Source organism: Zalophus californianus, chromosome 5 (genome assembly GCF_009762305.2).
Source record: "Zalophus californianus isolate mZalCal1 chromosome 5, mZalCal1.pri.v2, whole genome shotgun sequence".
NCBI lineage: Eukaryota > Metazoa > Chordata > Mammalia > Carnivora > Otariidae > Zalophus > Zalophus californianus.
The window spans coordinates 31,967,337-31,983,145 of NC_045599.1; the positions used below are offsets into that span (position 1 = coordinate 31,967,337).

Genomic DNA, 15,809 nt, shown 5'->3' on the forward strand with positions numbered 1-15,809 from the left:
AATGGAGTGTTTGCCGTGAAGTTGTTCTTATTTTCTCAGGTTCTGGCTAGGACCTCTGCCTGTCTCATACCACATTTGTCAGTGGAATCCATTACCACAAAGTATCAAAGTCCTTTTTTTTATGAGAAGGGTGCATAGAGGTTGTGTGTCCCCAAGGTCAGTGAGTAAGGGAGCAAGAGCTGAAGGTCATTACTGGTGAGCTGGGTGATGCTTCTTTTCACCATTTTCTTCTACTCTGCAGTATAGCGCTGAGGGCTTTTCTTTCATCTTCTTATGAAAGGGCAAGGCTGTGCTTCTGAGTGATGATAATACCTTTTATACTTGACTTTCTCCCATATCAAGTTAATGATTTCTTTATGTTGCTCTTCAATTTAAAGTGTATTGAGATAAAAAATTTGTCAGAAATACTAACCTTTTTGTCAATAATGCAACACCCACGTGTCCTTTTTAATTGCTTCATTCTTTGCCTACCTCACCTGGCTATGAGCAGCTTAATAGCTAAGGAGCAATCAGTTTTCCCTTTTAATTTTGCTTTCTTCTGAGTCCTTTTTCAATTTCATGAATTGAGAGTGAAATAGGAAAAATGCCATTCATGAAATCTTGCTTATAAAAACTATCACTTAATATCCCTTTCCACTCAGCTTCAGACATTGCATTAAAATGGGCCTCTTAATGTAATGAAGTTGCTACAGTAAGATGGTATCTAGTTCATTGTTTTCTGTTTTAAGAACCAAAAAGTAGGATGCCTGGGTAGCTCAGTCAGTTAAGCGTCTGCCTTCTGCTCAGGTCATAATCCCTGGGTCCTGGGATCAGGTCCCATATCGCATCAGACTCCCTGCTCAGCGGGGATCCTGCTTCTCCCTCTGCCCCTCCCCACCACTTGTGTGTGGGTATGTAAACTCTCTCTCTGTGTCTCAAAAATGAATAAATAAAATCTTTTAAAAAAGAACCAAAAAGTAAATGTAACTGGTATGCTTTTGAGTTGGATTATCATTACTTGTTGCATTGCCCTGTATGCCACCCACACCCCAGATATTTCCCATTATCCAGGACTTTATTGGCTTGAAATGTGTACTTTTACTGCAGATTGAATGATCTGCATTATTACTTATGTACTGTGGTTTGCTGATGATGCACAGTAAAGTAGCCTTGAAGAAGTCTCTGTAAGGAGCATTTGAATTGAACACTGACCTTATATGATCCACCTGTGACATCTTCAGTATTTTCTCAGTACTTCTGTATAATACTGTAGACTGAAATTCTTGTAAATAGCAGATTAAATGAAGCTTCAGTTTTCTAGGACTATAGTATGTTTAAACAGTTGGTGTTCTTGGGCGGGGGGATGCTGACCTTGGATTCCAAAAGAATTTACTAAGCCTATTGAGCTTGGTCTTCCCACATTTTCAAAGGTCTGTAAGTTCATATGCATGAATCTGCAAAACAGAAGTGTCTTGTGTGTACTGTTTTAACACCTCATATCCAAAACAAGTGTTTTTGGCTGAACTTAACCACTTAGTCAAATTTTGGGATGGTCTAGTGAAGGCAGTAGATGAACTTTGTTCTCAAGGAACATCAGGATTCTTTTCTCTTGAAACATTGGTAGGAATGACAAAGGAAGCTCTGCCCAGTCTTCATCCTGTTCCAGAAGAGTGTAGGCCCTCCTGTTTGCTCATCAGTAGAGCTGATGAACTGCTGTTTAGGCAGGCACCCTTTCTATCTGTAGTGAGAAATAGGGAACTTTTAAAGTGGTCCATATGATAACCAAGTAAATGGAAATGATTATTGTATCATCTAGGTGGCGATTTACAGTGAAAGCCTTAAGAAAATATCAAATAGCCAAGCCTTTTAAAATAGTTTATGGTGTTTTTTTCTAATCCTTTTATTAGAGATGCTTATATTTATATCCTGCCTCTCCCTAAATTAGACTTGATACGGCTTATTTCAAATAAAGACATACATGATAAAATAAGGTAGATGTAGAAAATCAGGACCTAGGAAAAGAATAATAGACAGTTTTGAACTATAATTACTACGACTGCATTTGGATTTGGCATGGAATTTCCTGGTAGCAAGGGGGAAAGGATGAAACAATCAGTTGTGTAGTTGTTGTCTTTAGAATTGAAGGAGGATGCCCATTTTTTCATGGGAAATAGCCTATCCTAAAAATGTGGAAAGAATCCTTACATGGAGCTTTTATATATTTATATATAAAGGTCATGTAATGATTAAATAGAGTCCTCAACATTTTAATACCTAATACAGTGACAGATTCCACATGATTATCTTTTTTTTATTCTGGTCATTTCTCTTTAAAAAGGCAAGGTCATATCATTCAGTTGCCACTGAGTTGAGATGCAAACAGCTGTGATCTCGTGAGGGGCCTAGCATGTGGCCTTCAGCCTCCCAGTGGCAATACTGGGGAGAACAGAGGGCTGTGAGTCAGGTGCTTCCTTCTGATCATCCCAGTGTAGCTTTCTCCTTTCTTTTTTAAAAAGTGTACGACCTTTGTTTATGTTTTAAATGTATTTTATAAAGAGCATACGTTTACTTATTGTTACTCAATTTAGCAGGGTTTTTTTTCCAGTTAATTAGAGAGTTTTGTACATACACATTGAGAAGTCAACAGTCAGTCTTACTGAGCTTGCTTTGTGAATAATTTATATTAACTTTCTGGATGTTTTAAAAATCTTGTTTTTGTTGTTGTAAAGCTTCACAATAGTATGTCCAGGTATGGATTTCTTTTTATTCACCCTACTTACTAAAATTGGTCTTCTCAAATCTGAAATTTATATTTCATCCACTCTGAAAAATTTTTAACTGAAATCTCTTTCACTATTGCTGCTCTCCCATTTTCTGTCTTTCCTTCTGAATCCTTCATAGTTGAATAGTAGTCTCTTTCAGTCTAATTGCACATCTCTTAATTTTTGTGTGATTTCCATATCATGAAAATTTCTTGGTTTTCCTGAATAATTTCTTGAGTTTTACTTTACAGGTTAGTAATTCTCTTTCTATCAGTATTTAGTCAAGATTACTTTAAACTTCTAGAAGTTGTGAAGTTATTAATTTTCTCTTGCGGTTCTACTTTGATCCTTCTCCAATATGCCTCGTCATTTTTGAATGTATTTTTCCTTTGTATACTTTCTTTTATTTCTGTTAACATAATAAACATATTTTTAAATACTCCAGTTTTGGTCATTTGGGTATCTGCCATCATTATGGATCTGATTACACAATTGTTTTGCTTACTTCTGCCCAAGATAGCTTATCTCCTTGTGTACTTCCTGCATTTTTTTATTGTAAATTCACATTCCTGGCATTTTGCATATGAGAATTCTTTAGGCCTGGGTTTAGATTACCTTCCATCAGGGAAAATTTCCATTTATATTTCCTTCTGTTGGTTGCTTAGGGATACCACTAACACATGACTAGATCAGAGGCATTTACCTTGTGAGGGCCATGATGTTGTTGGTCCATTAAAAACCCAAATTCTGATCACAGAATGACTCATACCCCATTTCTCTATTCCCCACCCATATATAAACACTGTTTTCAGTGCTTGCTTTTTCCTCATTGAATTTCTGCTTTCTCATATCTAGCCTCTGATAATTTTCCTTAATTAATACCTGGTTAGCCCTTCATTAAAAAAAAACACACACAGAAGATTTTTGAGGCATAAATTACAGACTATAAAATTCATCTTAACTATACAATTCAGTGATTTTGACTAAATTTACAGAAGTATGCGGCCATTACCACAATCCAGTTAGGAATTTTTCTGTCATCCATGCATGCTTCATTTTTTGGTGGCTTACTCTGTTCCATCATTTTCCTTGTGGATTTGGGAGTAACTGGTGGAAATTTAAGTGGTTCTGAAATTTATATGATGTGCAGTTGGGACTTCTCACTTAATGCGTGACAGGTTTGGAAAGTTGAGTTATTGTTATTTTGTACCTTTTTTTTTTTTTTTTTGAGAGTTCAGACTCAGCCATTTTAAAGAGGAAAACTTAGGTGGTAGCTTGACCCAAAGCCCCAGTGGCAAGTAATTTAGGTTTTGAGCTTCATCCTCTTCAGCCTTATGGTCGTGGTATCACCACTTAGACTTAAAAGCTCCCTTTTCCAAAGTTCTTCTCACGTGTTTCACTCCCACAAAATGGGTGTAGTCTGTTAGGTCACTAATAAATGATTAATTTATTGCCGAGAACAAAAAGAAATCTTAACTTCCTTCAGACGGTCCAGACTTAGTAGAGCACCTCAGCCAAATATGAATGAGAAGCAGTTACTCAGGGCAGTGGGATACAACTTGTGTTTGAGTTCAAACAAATTTCAGCTTCATTTAAAGTCATCAACACATGTATAATAGAGAAAAAGTTGTCATAGTGGGGTATTTTTTCCACTACAGAACTTCAGAAGAGAAAATCTAGTATAAAGGTAGAGTTTTCCTAAATGTTTGAAAAGTTGTCTTTTCTGTAATGTGCAGATGTCATATTTGTTGACTGACGCAGCCTGGCTGTGAGATTTTTTTTCTTTCTCCACAGCACAGATTGTTACTGCACTACCCCTTAAACTAGCAGGACTCCAGGGCTTTTTTTTTTTTTTTTTTTTTTAAATCAGGGAGTTGCTGGTTTTCTGAAATATTCTGCTCTTCTACAAGGTCCAAATTTACACGGTGTAGGCATAAACCGTGCAAGAGGCCTTCATGATTTCAAAGCTAGTGATCATAGTGTTAGTCTTAGCCCACTTATTGGATTAGCAGGAATGAAAGACGTTTAAGTTGTTAATACACAATTTACCATGAGAGCAGAGATACAGTCATTTATTCTCAGAACAAATTTAGAGGTACTGTGCAGTAAGTGCTCTGCTAGGTTCTCTACAAGTTAGCTGCTCTAAGTATTTTTAACTCAAACTCGAGAATCTTCTTCAGTCTCGGTATTAATTGCTCTCCCAAATTTCTAGAGCCCCAGAAGGAGACATTTAGGAAGCCCCTTCCCTCAACCTCAGCTTTCACTGTCATCAAGCCTGGCACTAGTATATGAGGTTAGCCTCTCAGCCTCTCAGAGAGCTACGGTTGAGATGTTGCATTTGCACATTTGTCATTGTTAGAAGTGAGTAGCCCTGTCCCTGGAGGGTGAATAGAAGCTCATTCATCTGGAGAAGACTGTCAGTGACAGGCGCCCGCTTCCTCCTCCCCAGCCAGGCAGGGTGGCCTCCTGAAACAGGCAGTGTACTCTTGTAGAACATAACTGCTTCAGCAGTACATCAGAAACCATTTAAAGTAATATTTTAAAATAAAGAACAAGTCTTCCGTAACCTTTATTTTGTTAGGTTTTGTATCAGGAAACAGGAAAGATGGTTTACAGAAGTTAGCCATTTCAGCCTCAGCCACACACCACTCTCAGGTGTCTGATCTACAGTGGATGATAGTTTCCATAATCTTTGCTTCTTAATTTAAGTATTTTTCTGGGTTTTACAGATTCGTAAAATTGGGAGAGTATAAATTGAAATAAAATTGTGGTAGTCGTGACTAGAGAGTAGAAGATAGAAACACAATGACAGACCTTCCTGAACTTAACACTTGGCTGGCCTCCCAAATGGCGGGAGAGTAGGGCGGAGGTGCTGGGTCTTAGTATGCTCACTTCACCAGGAATCTTTGTTAGCCCCAAACTGCTAATTCAGTGATGAACCTCAAATTGTATATTTGTTTTTCAAAATGCCTTCTTAAGGAATTGAGGCAATAGGAGTTACAGATTCATGAACACATCTGATTTAAGCTTTTCCCTTCACTATAGCATCATAAAATGTACATTTGAGGGATAAGTTTTTTAAAAGTTTTAATATTCTACAAAATACAGTTTTGGTCATGTTTTGCAGTAATTTTTTTTTTAAGAGAGGGAGAGAGTGAGGGAGGGGCAGAGGGAGAGAGAGAATCTTAAGCAGACTCTGCGCTGAGCATGTAGCCCTACTCGGGGCTCCATCCCACTTCCTGGAGATCATGACCTGAGCCAAAACCAAGAGTCGGATGCTTAACTGGCTGAGTCACCTGGGTGCCCCTGCAATAACTTTTAAACAAAAAATAGAAGTCTACAATCAACTCTATTACCATCGTGAAGACTAGTGTCTCTTTGCCCAGATCCAGATGATACTAGAAAGTGGAATTGTAATCTTTGGGGGGAGTAAAATGTTACTTCTTTATAGGATCTTGAAGTCCCCTAAACATTAAGGATTTGACTTAATTTTTCACTTCCTTACATGTTATGTATAAATTGCACGTTAGTTCTTTGGTTTCCTCTTATGGTTAGGCATTGCAGGATTCTGATAGCAGTCTTACAGAAAGCTGATAATCCCTAACCATATGACTGCAAACAATAGCCATAATAGTATGTAATTTTTCTTGTGCCTTTATGTGCTTTCATTGGGTGGAGGAGTGAAAATCAAAGGTTATCACCCTTGCCCTTGTTTACTCTGGCATTTAAGCTCCTGGAAAGTACCTCTGGTACTGAGCTGCCCATGCCTCTGTCATTCATAACTCAGTTTGTCACCGGGGGAAAGGTGTGTCTCAGCACTGTGTGTTCATTTGGTCCTTGGTGTTGCTAATGGAATTGGCAAGCCTGTTCATTTAGAAACATGGATAAGTGATCATAGCCCTCACAGTTGCTCCAGAGCCGCCTTCTCGGCACCGGCAGGGCCTCAGCAGAGCAAGTATGACACAACCTGGAAAGACTGTTTCTGGCTTCCTGAGCCGTGTCCCGGAGATACTTGGATGAGAAGGACAGGACTTTAGTTCACGTGAAGCAGTACCATTTAGGAGAGAGGCCAGCTGGCAGTGCCTTTGAGAACCCAGTCGGAGGACAGTTTTGCTCTTAACTGTGGGACATCATCCCTGTTACTTTTTACATTTCTGATGAAGATGGCCTTGGTACATCTTGATGTTGTCTTAATACTATTTTCTTATGTGAAAATAGCTTTGTGTTCAAGTAAAACTCCTCTTGGCTTAGTAAGCATCCATTCACCCAGCACGTGAGAATAGCAACTCAGAATTTCTATTTCTTTTCGAGAAATAGCTGCATAGTATATTGTTATTTGATGATACCAACTATTCTTTCCTGATGCCCTTGGTTCCTTAGATTGTCTTATGTTGTTGTCCACACCACGAGAACCTCTTTCTGAAGCTGCTGTTGAGGCAGATTAGAGCACATGTAAAACCTTGATTTACATGCCCTGAAATTTAAGTCACCAACTTAAAGTGTGGCCTTTGTTACAGGTCTGTACTATCTCCTTAGCACAGAGATTTAAAAAAAAAATTGTCCTCCAAAGTAGGCAATCACTCTGTGAGAAGTAAAACTCCATTGACGCTCTTGGCATGTGTTCTGTAGAAGATCCGGGGTGGGAGTAGGTATGCATGTGTTTTCTTTAGCGATCAAAAAGAAAAACTTCAAAGATCTTTTTATGGTGTTCCTTCTTTTAGGTTGCCAACTTGGCCTGTTCCATCTCAAACAATGAAGAAGGTGTGAAACTTGTTCGAATGTCAGCAAGCCAGCTAGAAGCCCTCTGTCCTCAGGTAAGGTATGACCAGGAATGTTTATAGTACCAGCCAACTGGATTTTGGTTAGAGTGGACTTGAGATTTATTTTTTTAGTTTTGTTTTTAGGATTTTACATGGAAGTCTTGGGGTGGGGGGGAGACAAAACACTGATCCAGAATTCATGTAGTGTGGAGAAATTTGTGTTTAACTTCAAGTGACATTTCCCTGGGGCATGACATGTTACTATCCCCTTGCCCTTCATTAAAAATGCATAGTGTCCTTCACTGCTGGCAAATGGAGGGGGGTAGTGACCACACTATTCATTCTGTACCCTCCTTGAGAGAGGGCCATTTGTAACATCTGGCAGTCCTGCAATTAGGGTAGTTATCCCATGAGCCTGACGGTAGGAACAGCTACCCACCTGTGCGCCTGCTTAATGCCTGGGATTTGGATCTCTGTGTTGGAGGGAACAAGATTCAAGAGCTAGAACCATTACTCCATAATGTCCTAAAGTATATTCTGATACAGATATTAATAATGTAATCCAGCCAGCTACTGAATTAAAAGCTTGAGAACTTTTCTCCATTTATAATGGCATATTGGAAGACCAGTGATGAGGCTGGGTTAAGCATCTGGGACTCTCAGAAGACTCTGAAGCACACAGAAGGACAGTTGCTTTGTTAAATGCCCAGTGTGTTGCCTGCCTCCTATGAGAGGAATGGACTGTGTCTGTGGGGCCCGAAGCTCCTTGACAGTCACAGGAGTATAAGTGCTGTTTTCCATGGAAGAGGCTGCCTCTCTGATTTCCCACGTAGAGACTGCCTCATTGGTGTACTCGGAGGATTTACATTCACTGTGTCTAAATGTCCTGCCAAAAGGCAGTGGCCACAGATAAAAGAAAACAGAGCATAGGAGCTGGAGTAACAGAAGACAGATCCCAGGAATGAAGTTTCTGTGTTATGTCTGCAACCAGCTTTAAAATATATTGAGGTCTCATTTGTGTATATAATTCCTGACACTCAAGATAGGCCACCACAATAAGGAACGCTTGGTTATTAATCTGGGATCGTAGCTGGTGCACAGGCTAGTTAGGGCATTTGTTCTCCTCTCACCCATGTGGATTTAATGTGCCAGTGAGAGCTGCTTTGTCTGAACACTGGTGTGATGGGCCATATTGTGAATCCATATTATGTGTTGGACATCTCCACAACTTTAATCCAGTCGTGAAATCTGGTGGGATTCGGTAGCTGTAAAGATAGAAGCACAATGGATTGAGTCACCTGTGGAAAGTTCATGGGTGACCAGATTATGTGAAGTAAATTTAGAGATTTCTAAGATTTGGCCTTCTTTCCTCAAGTTTGCTGTTGTACCTTATCAGCACTTTGTTTTTAATGTCTTAGTTCTCCATTTGGTTTTGAAATGCTTGAAAAGTGACAATGCTTTCACATATCAGCTGAAACAGATGGTAACATACGCTGATCACACCTACCAAGAGTATTTATATAAATGATCTTAAAGCCTAGGAGAAAAATCGCATGGAGAGTCCAGTAGATCCTAATGAAATGATGGTGTGCATAGATCATGTGTGGCTGGGCCGTGTTGCAGAGGTTTGAGTGAGGACACGCCCTCAAGGAAAGTAGGTGTAGACAGTGCCCAGACCACACTTGGTATTGGGTGTATGTTCTGGATAAAAAGGCGTTTCTCTAGGTGTGTTGCTTGTCTCCCAGACCCTGACCTAGGCTCGTTTCTACTTGTGCTCACAAGCGGGGCTGGGCAGACTCCTTGAAGGCAAATAGAGCTGGTGTTTGTGGGCATGGCAGTGACAGCCTGAGTATTATGTGGTGTTCCTACACGAGGTAGCTGCAACTCCACCCCAGCCCATTGTTGCCAGGTCCTTTCTTTTTTCTTTTTTTAAATTTTTTAAAAGATTTTATTATTTGTCAGAGCACGAGCAGGGGGGAGTGGGAGAGGGAGAAGCAGGCTCCCCACTGAGCAAGGAGCCCAATGCCGTGCTCAATCCCAGGACCCCCGTGATCACGACCTGAGCTGAAGGCAGATGCTTAACGACTGAGCCACCCAGGTGCCCCTCCTTTCATTATTTTAAAAGAGAAGTCAGCAATTCAGATTTTTCTGTCAAGTCTCCATTTTAAACAATTGGTAACTAATGAAAAGTTTTGAATATCTTTGAGCGTGATAAACTCTTCTGGGACTGCATCTGGCTTACTCTGGCCCATGTGTAGCATGCTCAAAGGGCCTCTTCTTCAAAGATGCTGGTGGCCATCCTTCTGAGGAAGAGGGCTTTCAGTGGAGGCTTACTCCTTACTCTTCATCCTGATTTAGGCAGCGACCTCCAGCACAGGGCCCTAGCCCTGACACGTTCCCTTCCATAGTCACTGGTTTGTTGGATAAACAAGAGTCTAGGCAAGTTAATCAACAAGGCGAGATAGTTCACCAGGAGTTTAAGAAGGGGTTTCCTATGCTGTAGTGTGTAGACAGTTTTTAGAGTCTATCTTAATTGTGAGGCTGCTGTCAGTATCTGTCCCCAGGATGATGGAGTACCTGTGAGGTGTTTCCAGGCTATTTTTTGTGCCTCACACGCAGGCTCTTGCACTTAGGAAGTAGGTCCCTGTGCTGGGGGTGTCCTCGTGTGTAACTTCCCTGGGGACTGCTTTTCTGTGGCTCCGCCTACAGTTCGGAGTTGGATCCTAGACCTTCCTTTCTAAAGGGGAGGGATGATAGATGGAACCTCTAGAGCTTTTTTCCCACTTTTCAGTCCAACCAATAGCAAATTAACTTTTGGAAAGGGGAACTGTTCTAAAGTACTCACTTTTTAGCAGTTAAACAACGTTAACTTCAAATATTTGAGATTAATTAAAGTTGAGGAGGAAGTAACCTGAAAGTGGCTTTATTTTGTTGCTCGGGGGATAAAAAAAAGCACCCACATCTTTTGGTGATTTGCTATTATAAGAAAGGAAGTAGGTCAGCTGTCTGTGCCTGCATTGCCTTCTACTCTGTGGCTGCACTCTCCCACTCTTCATCAGGAGGGAGACCTGCTCCCATCTGAGCACGGAGCCCTAATCTCACATGGTTTTATAAGGGAAAAACCCAGCTGTTTTGAAGAGAGATCTGAATCTGTACCCCACATATCCCTGGCATGTCTTGTTTGTGAATGCTCCCAAGTCTTAGTCCTTGGTACCTGCTTAGGATATTTCACTTGTTTAGTTCATTTGGTGCTAGGCAGGGAGGAAAAAGAAAAAGAAGAATGTTTCTGACAATTGAGTCTTTAAAATTGTAGGAGGGCATTTTGGAGATGATCTCACTTAATATTTTACTTTTCTTAGTTCATTTGTGAGAATGAGCATTGTACATTTAGGTTAATACAGATCTGGTCCTTTAATAATTCATAGAGCCTGGTTTAATGCGTGGCCTTGGAAGTCTACACAAGGTTGAATTAAGTATTTGAAGCCACTTCTTATCTGCATTTCTTTTTCTTTTTTGTACTTCTCACTAACTAGAGAAATAACTTTAAAATTGCCCATTCTTTCATATTGCTTCTTTTCCCTTTGTGCTTCTGGGAACGCTGATCATTTTTGTGGCTGACAGGCTTAAGAAGCATCAAATAAGCACAAACCCACACAGGCCTGGCCTATCGGTGGTGAGAAACTATATGGCTCTTAAAGGGGCAGCCAAAGCATACAGGCCACGGTACCCTGTGACTTCAGCTCTCACTCATCTGTTATTTCACAATCAGAGGATCATCTGCCTTTGAACCAGCTCACTTTTCCACTTTTGATATTGTCTGATCTTTTCTTTCAAAGCAGTTTCACTGAAGAGCTGGAAGGAGATGCTTCTGACTAAAAGTTTCTGTACCTTGCCCGCCTCCACCCCACTTCCACTCCCTCTGACAAGGCTGTGCAGGTAACAGGCCACCAGAGATGCTGCATTCTCCTTTGTAGGGTTTGCATTTTTATACTGGTCTCATTCTCTTTTCTCATGACAAGTCTGATTTCCATATCCTAACATTTGGAAAGTGATTCCTTCTCTTCTGTTTTCTTGAGAAGTCTGTATAATGGGTATTAGTCCTTTAAATGTTTGGGATTATTTACCAATGAAGTTGTTTGGCCTATAGTCTTCTTTATGGGAAGGTTTTTAACAGTTCAGTTTCTGTAATAGATACAGGGATATTCACACTGGCTGTTTCTTCTTGAGTGAGGTTTGGTCATTTGTATTGATCAGTTACTATTTTTCCTTCTGTTTGCTTTGTGTTTAATTTGCTCTTCTTTCTCTAGTTTCTGAAGTTCAAAGCATTGAGATCATTGGTTTGAGAGCTTCTTTTCTAATGTCACACTTAAACATTTAATGCTATAAATTTCTCTTAAAGCACTGCTTTAGCTGCATCCCACAAATTCCAATATATGTCTTAGATAGTATGGGAAGGTCAGGAAAGACGTCACTGAGAACGTGATTTGGAAGCATAGACCTGGAGGAGATGACCCAGCAAGTCATGGAGGGTAGAGTGAACAGCAAACACAGAGGCTTTGAGGAAGGAGGTCAGATATCTAAGAGGAGTTTGTGTGATTTGGGGCCTTTTAGGGCCATGGTAAGGCTCTTTACTCTGAGTGACATGGGAAGTCATTGAAGGATTTTGAATAGAGGGTTGACATGATCTAACTTAGGTTTGAACACAGTCTGCATGACTTTTGTCAAGAGGGACAGAAGCAGATACTCCTCAGGAGGCTGTGCTAAGCAGAATAATCCCTGCCACCCTGGCCCCAAAACGTTCATTAACTAATTCCTAAAATCTGTGAATGTGTTACCTTTTATGGTAGAAGGGACTTTGTAAAGGTAAAAAACAAAAACACTAAGAATTTTTACCTGGTTAGATTATCCATTTGGCCCCCCAGTATAATCACAAGGGTCCTAATATGAGGGAGGCAAGGGTGTCAGAGTCTGAGAAGACACTGTGATCGTGGAAGAAGGAGTTGGAGTAGTGTGGCCACAAGTAGAGGAGTGTGGGCATCCTCTAGGAGTAGGACTGGATTCCCTAGAGCCTCTAAAATGAATAGGTCTGCTGACACTTTGGTTTTAGCTAAGATCCATTTTAGACTTCTGATATCCAGAACTTTAAGATAATACATTTGTGTTGTTTTAAGTTAAACTATTTACGGCAGCAGTAAGAAACCAAAACAGAGGCTTTGGTGTTAATCCAGGACGGAGGAGGACAGTGGGCATGGTGAGCACTGGCTTGAGTCTGGGTATATTTTGATGATAGAATTTACTGAAGGATTAGATGTGAGGTGGAGGGGAAGGAGAAGAGCCAGGGAGAAATCAGGGTTTTCAGTCTAACTAGCTGGAAGCATGGAACTGTCATTTATTTTTGATAAGGAAAAGTGGTTTGAGGGAAAGAGTTAATAAGGAGCTCAATTTTGGACATGGTAATTGATAAGCAAGATGCTAAGTGAAATTCAGGGATCAGATCTGGACAGGATGTATAAATTGAGACTAATCAGCACATACATGATGCTTAAAGCCGTGAGCCTGAATGTACTCATTAATGGAATGAGTATACCTAGAGTAAAAAGGTCTAGGAACTAAAACTGGGGTTCTCTAGCATTTAGAGTTTGGGGAGATGAGCAATATCCAGTAATGGAGATTGAGGAAGGGTTAGTAAGACCAGGAGAACACTAGAAGTTGGTTCTACCTTGGAAGCCAAGTGAAAAACAGTGTTTGTAGGAAGGGTGTTCATTCAATGGTAGTAGAAAGTGAACTGAGAATTTATCCTTGGATTGAGCAACTTGTAGATGTCATAAGTTACTTTGGATAAAAGAAGTTTAGGTAGAGTTTAGGAGACACAAGCTTGACTGGAGTGGGTTCAAGAGAAGAGAGGGATTGAGGTTAGCATGTGGGCAGTTCTTTCAAGTTTTAGGTAAGGTTTATAGAGACATGGGGTGGTAGCATGAGGTGGATATGGGATTGAGAGTGTTCCTTGTTTTTTATTTTTAGTTGGGAGCTATAATAGCATGGTTTTCTTTCTTTTCTTTTTTTTTTTTTTAGAATTTATTTTAGAGAGTGTGCATGTGTGCACAGGGGAGGGGCAGAAGGAGAGGATTTCAAGTAGACTCCCCACTGAGTGAGGAGTCTGATGCAGGGCAGGATCTCACAACCCTGAGATCATGACCTAAGCCAAAACCAAAAGTCAGGCGCTCAACTGACTGAGCCACCCAGGCGCTCCTGTAATAGCATGTTTTTTATGTTTACTTGATGAAAATAGTCCAATGAAGGAGAAGTAGTTACAGTATAGAATAGAGGGGAAATATTGATAATATAGAATTAGGAAATACCAGTAAAGGGGAAATACTGATAATAGAGAATAATAATATCAGTATCAAATATTGATAATATAGAATAGAATATAGATAATCTATATGATCGGAATTTATAAGAAAATATAGATATATAGATACTGATATCTATACTGATAATATACAATGGAGGCAGAATTAACTAGAGAAATGTTCTGGAGTAGGGGAGACAAAATAGAGATCTAGGGGACAGGTGGAAAGAAAGGTTGATCTGAGATGGGAGCATAGATTGAACACCATATTTTTAAAAAGGGAAGACAGTACATGGCGCAGATGCAGGTAGGTGGGTAGATTTGGTAATAGGAACCTGTAGACATTGTCTTCTGATTGCATTCACCTTCCCATTTAAATAGGAAGCAGCAGAATTACAAGCTGAGAGTGAGGATGCTCGCAGAAGTGTTACAGGTTTGAGAAGAAGGTGTGAAACGAGTAGAGCCCAGACTTGAAAGGAGGAGATTGATTGGACTAAGGAAATGTCCCCAACATTATGCATCTTGAGTGATAAGAATTTTAAAGAAAGACCACTCAGCATGATTGGGAGCAGGAAACTGTGAGATGTCTGAGTGGAGCTGTTTGGTATGTAGCATGGATATGAGTTGGGAGCTAGAATGAATGGTACAGATAGGAGATGTGGGAGTAGTTGGCACCTAAATGGTATGCAAAATCGTGAAACTAGATGAAATTGCTCACAATGAGGGGAGAAGTGTAGAAAGAGGAGAGAAGGCAGCATAGGATGGAACCTTGAGGAACTTCACTGTTAGTGGAGGAAGACAAGGCAGTAAAGGAGACAGAGGGAAAAATAGCCAGAACAGTGGAAGTAAAACAGAAGTATTTGACAGAATCTAACATTAAGGCCTGTTAAAAAACACTTTGTAAACCAAGAACAGAAGAGAATTTGCTCAGCCTGATAACTTCATACTTAATGGTGAAATGTAATATTTAATGGGAACTGGTTGAGCCTTTTCCCCCTTCAATCAGAAATGAGACAAGGATGTCCTTTTCAACATTGTTCTAGAGGTTTTAGCCAACAGTAGCATTTTAAAAGTTACCATTCAACATGGTTGCAGTGCCTAGTTTTGGGCCTTTTGCAAATTTATTGAGCAAGAATATTAACTCACATTAATTTTTATTTCTTTGATTTGTGAGAGTAAATTTTTTCCCGTTTACTAGTCCTTAGGTATGCTGTCCACGTCTTTCCCCCATTTTTCTGCTAGTATTTTGGTGTTCTTGCAGATTTACGTAACACTGTATAATTCATCTGTTATATAGGCTTAAATACAGAATAATATAGTCAAATTTATGAATTGACTTCTCCCATTGTTACTTGGAAATAGGGGATAGTTTTCTAAGAAGTGAGAAATATTATTTCTATTTAAATATTAAAAGCATAAATAAATTCTTTAGCTTTGTTATCTCATCTGTCTGGAAACAATCTTAGCATTTAAATATAAGCATGACGTGAGGCTTTAATTTTATTTTTCTTCAGATAGCACATCAAATGTAAAAATAATGTACTATTATTCCCCGCTGGTATGTGATGTTACTTTTATCCTACACTGAATTATGCTCTATGATAGGGCCTGTTTTTAGATGATTCTGTTCTACTTACTTAAGCTTTGTATTACATTTTTTAATTAACTCTTCATTACTCTTGCTCTCTATCCCCAAGATTTTTTCGCTATTCCCAGCTATTTATTGCTCCAGATGAATTTGTGAATAAATAGGTCACTCTTCCTACCCCAGAACAAGAAATGTGTTGTTGTTTGAGTTTTTGTAATGTAACTTAGAAAAGTTTAGTCACTTACTGTTATTTCAGTCATGTGGGTTTTTTCACAGATTTAACCCCTTATATTTCCTATTAACGGCTTTCAAAAAGATCTGACATTCTTATTTTCTAACTTTTTTCTGGCATATAGAAAAATTTATTA

The 15,809-nt window shown here is 39.6% G+C and overlaps 1 protein-coding gene across 3 annotated transcripts in view; it reads left to right on the plus strand.

Moving 5' to 3' along the window:
- Positions 1 to 15,809, plus strand: part of CTNNA1 (catenin alpha 1) — a 315,689-nt gene that overhangs the window by 277,587 nt on the left and 22,293 nt on the right. For all 3 annotated transcript variants that reach the window (XM_027606834.1, XM_027606835.1, XM_027606836.1), the window contains exon 10: positions 7,463 to 7,555. In XM_027606834.1, coding sequence (XP_027462635.1) covers positions 7,463 to 7,555 — 93 coding nt within the window. The remainder of the gene's footprint in view (positions 1 to 7,462; positions 7,556 to 15,809) is intronic.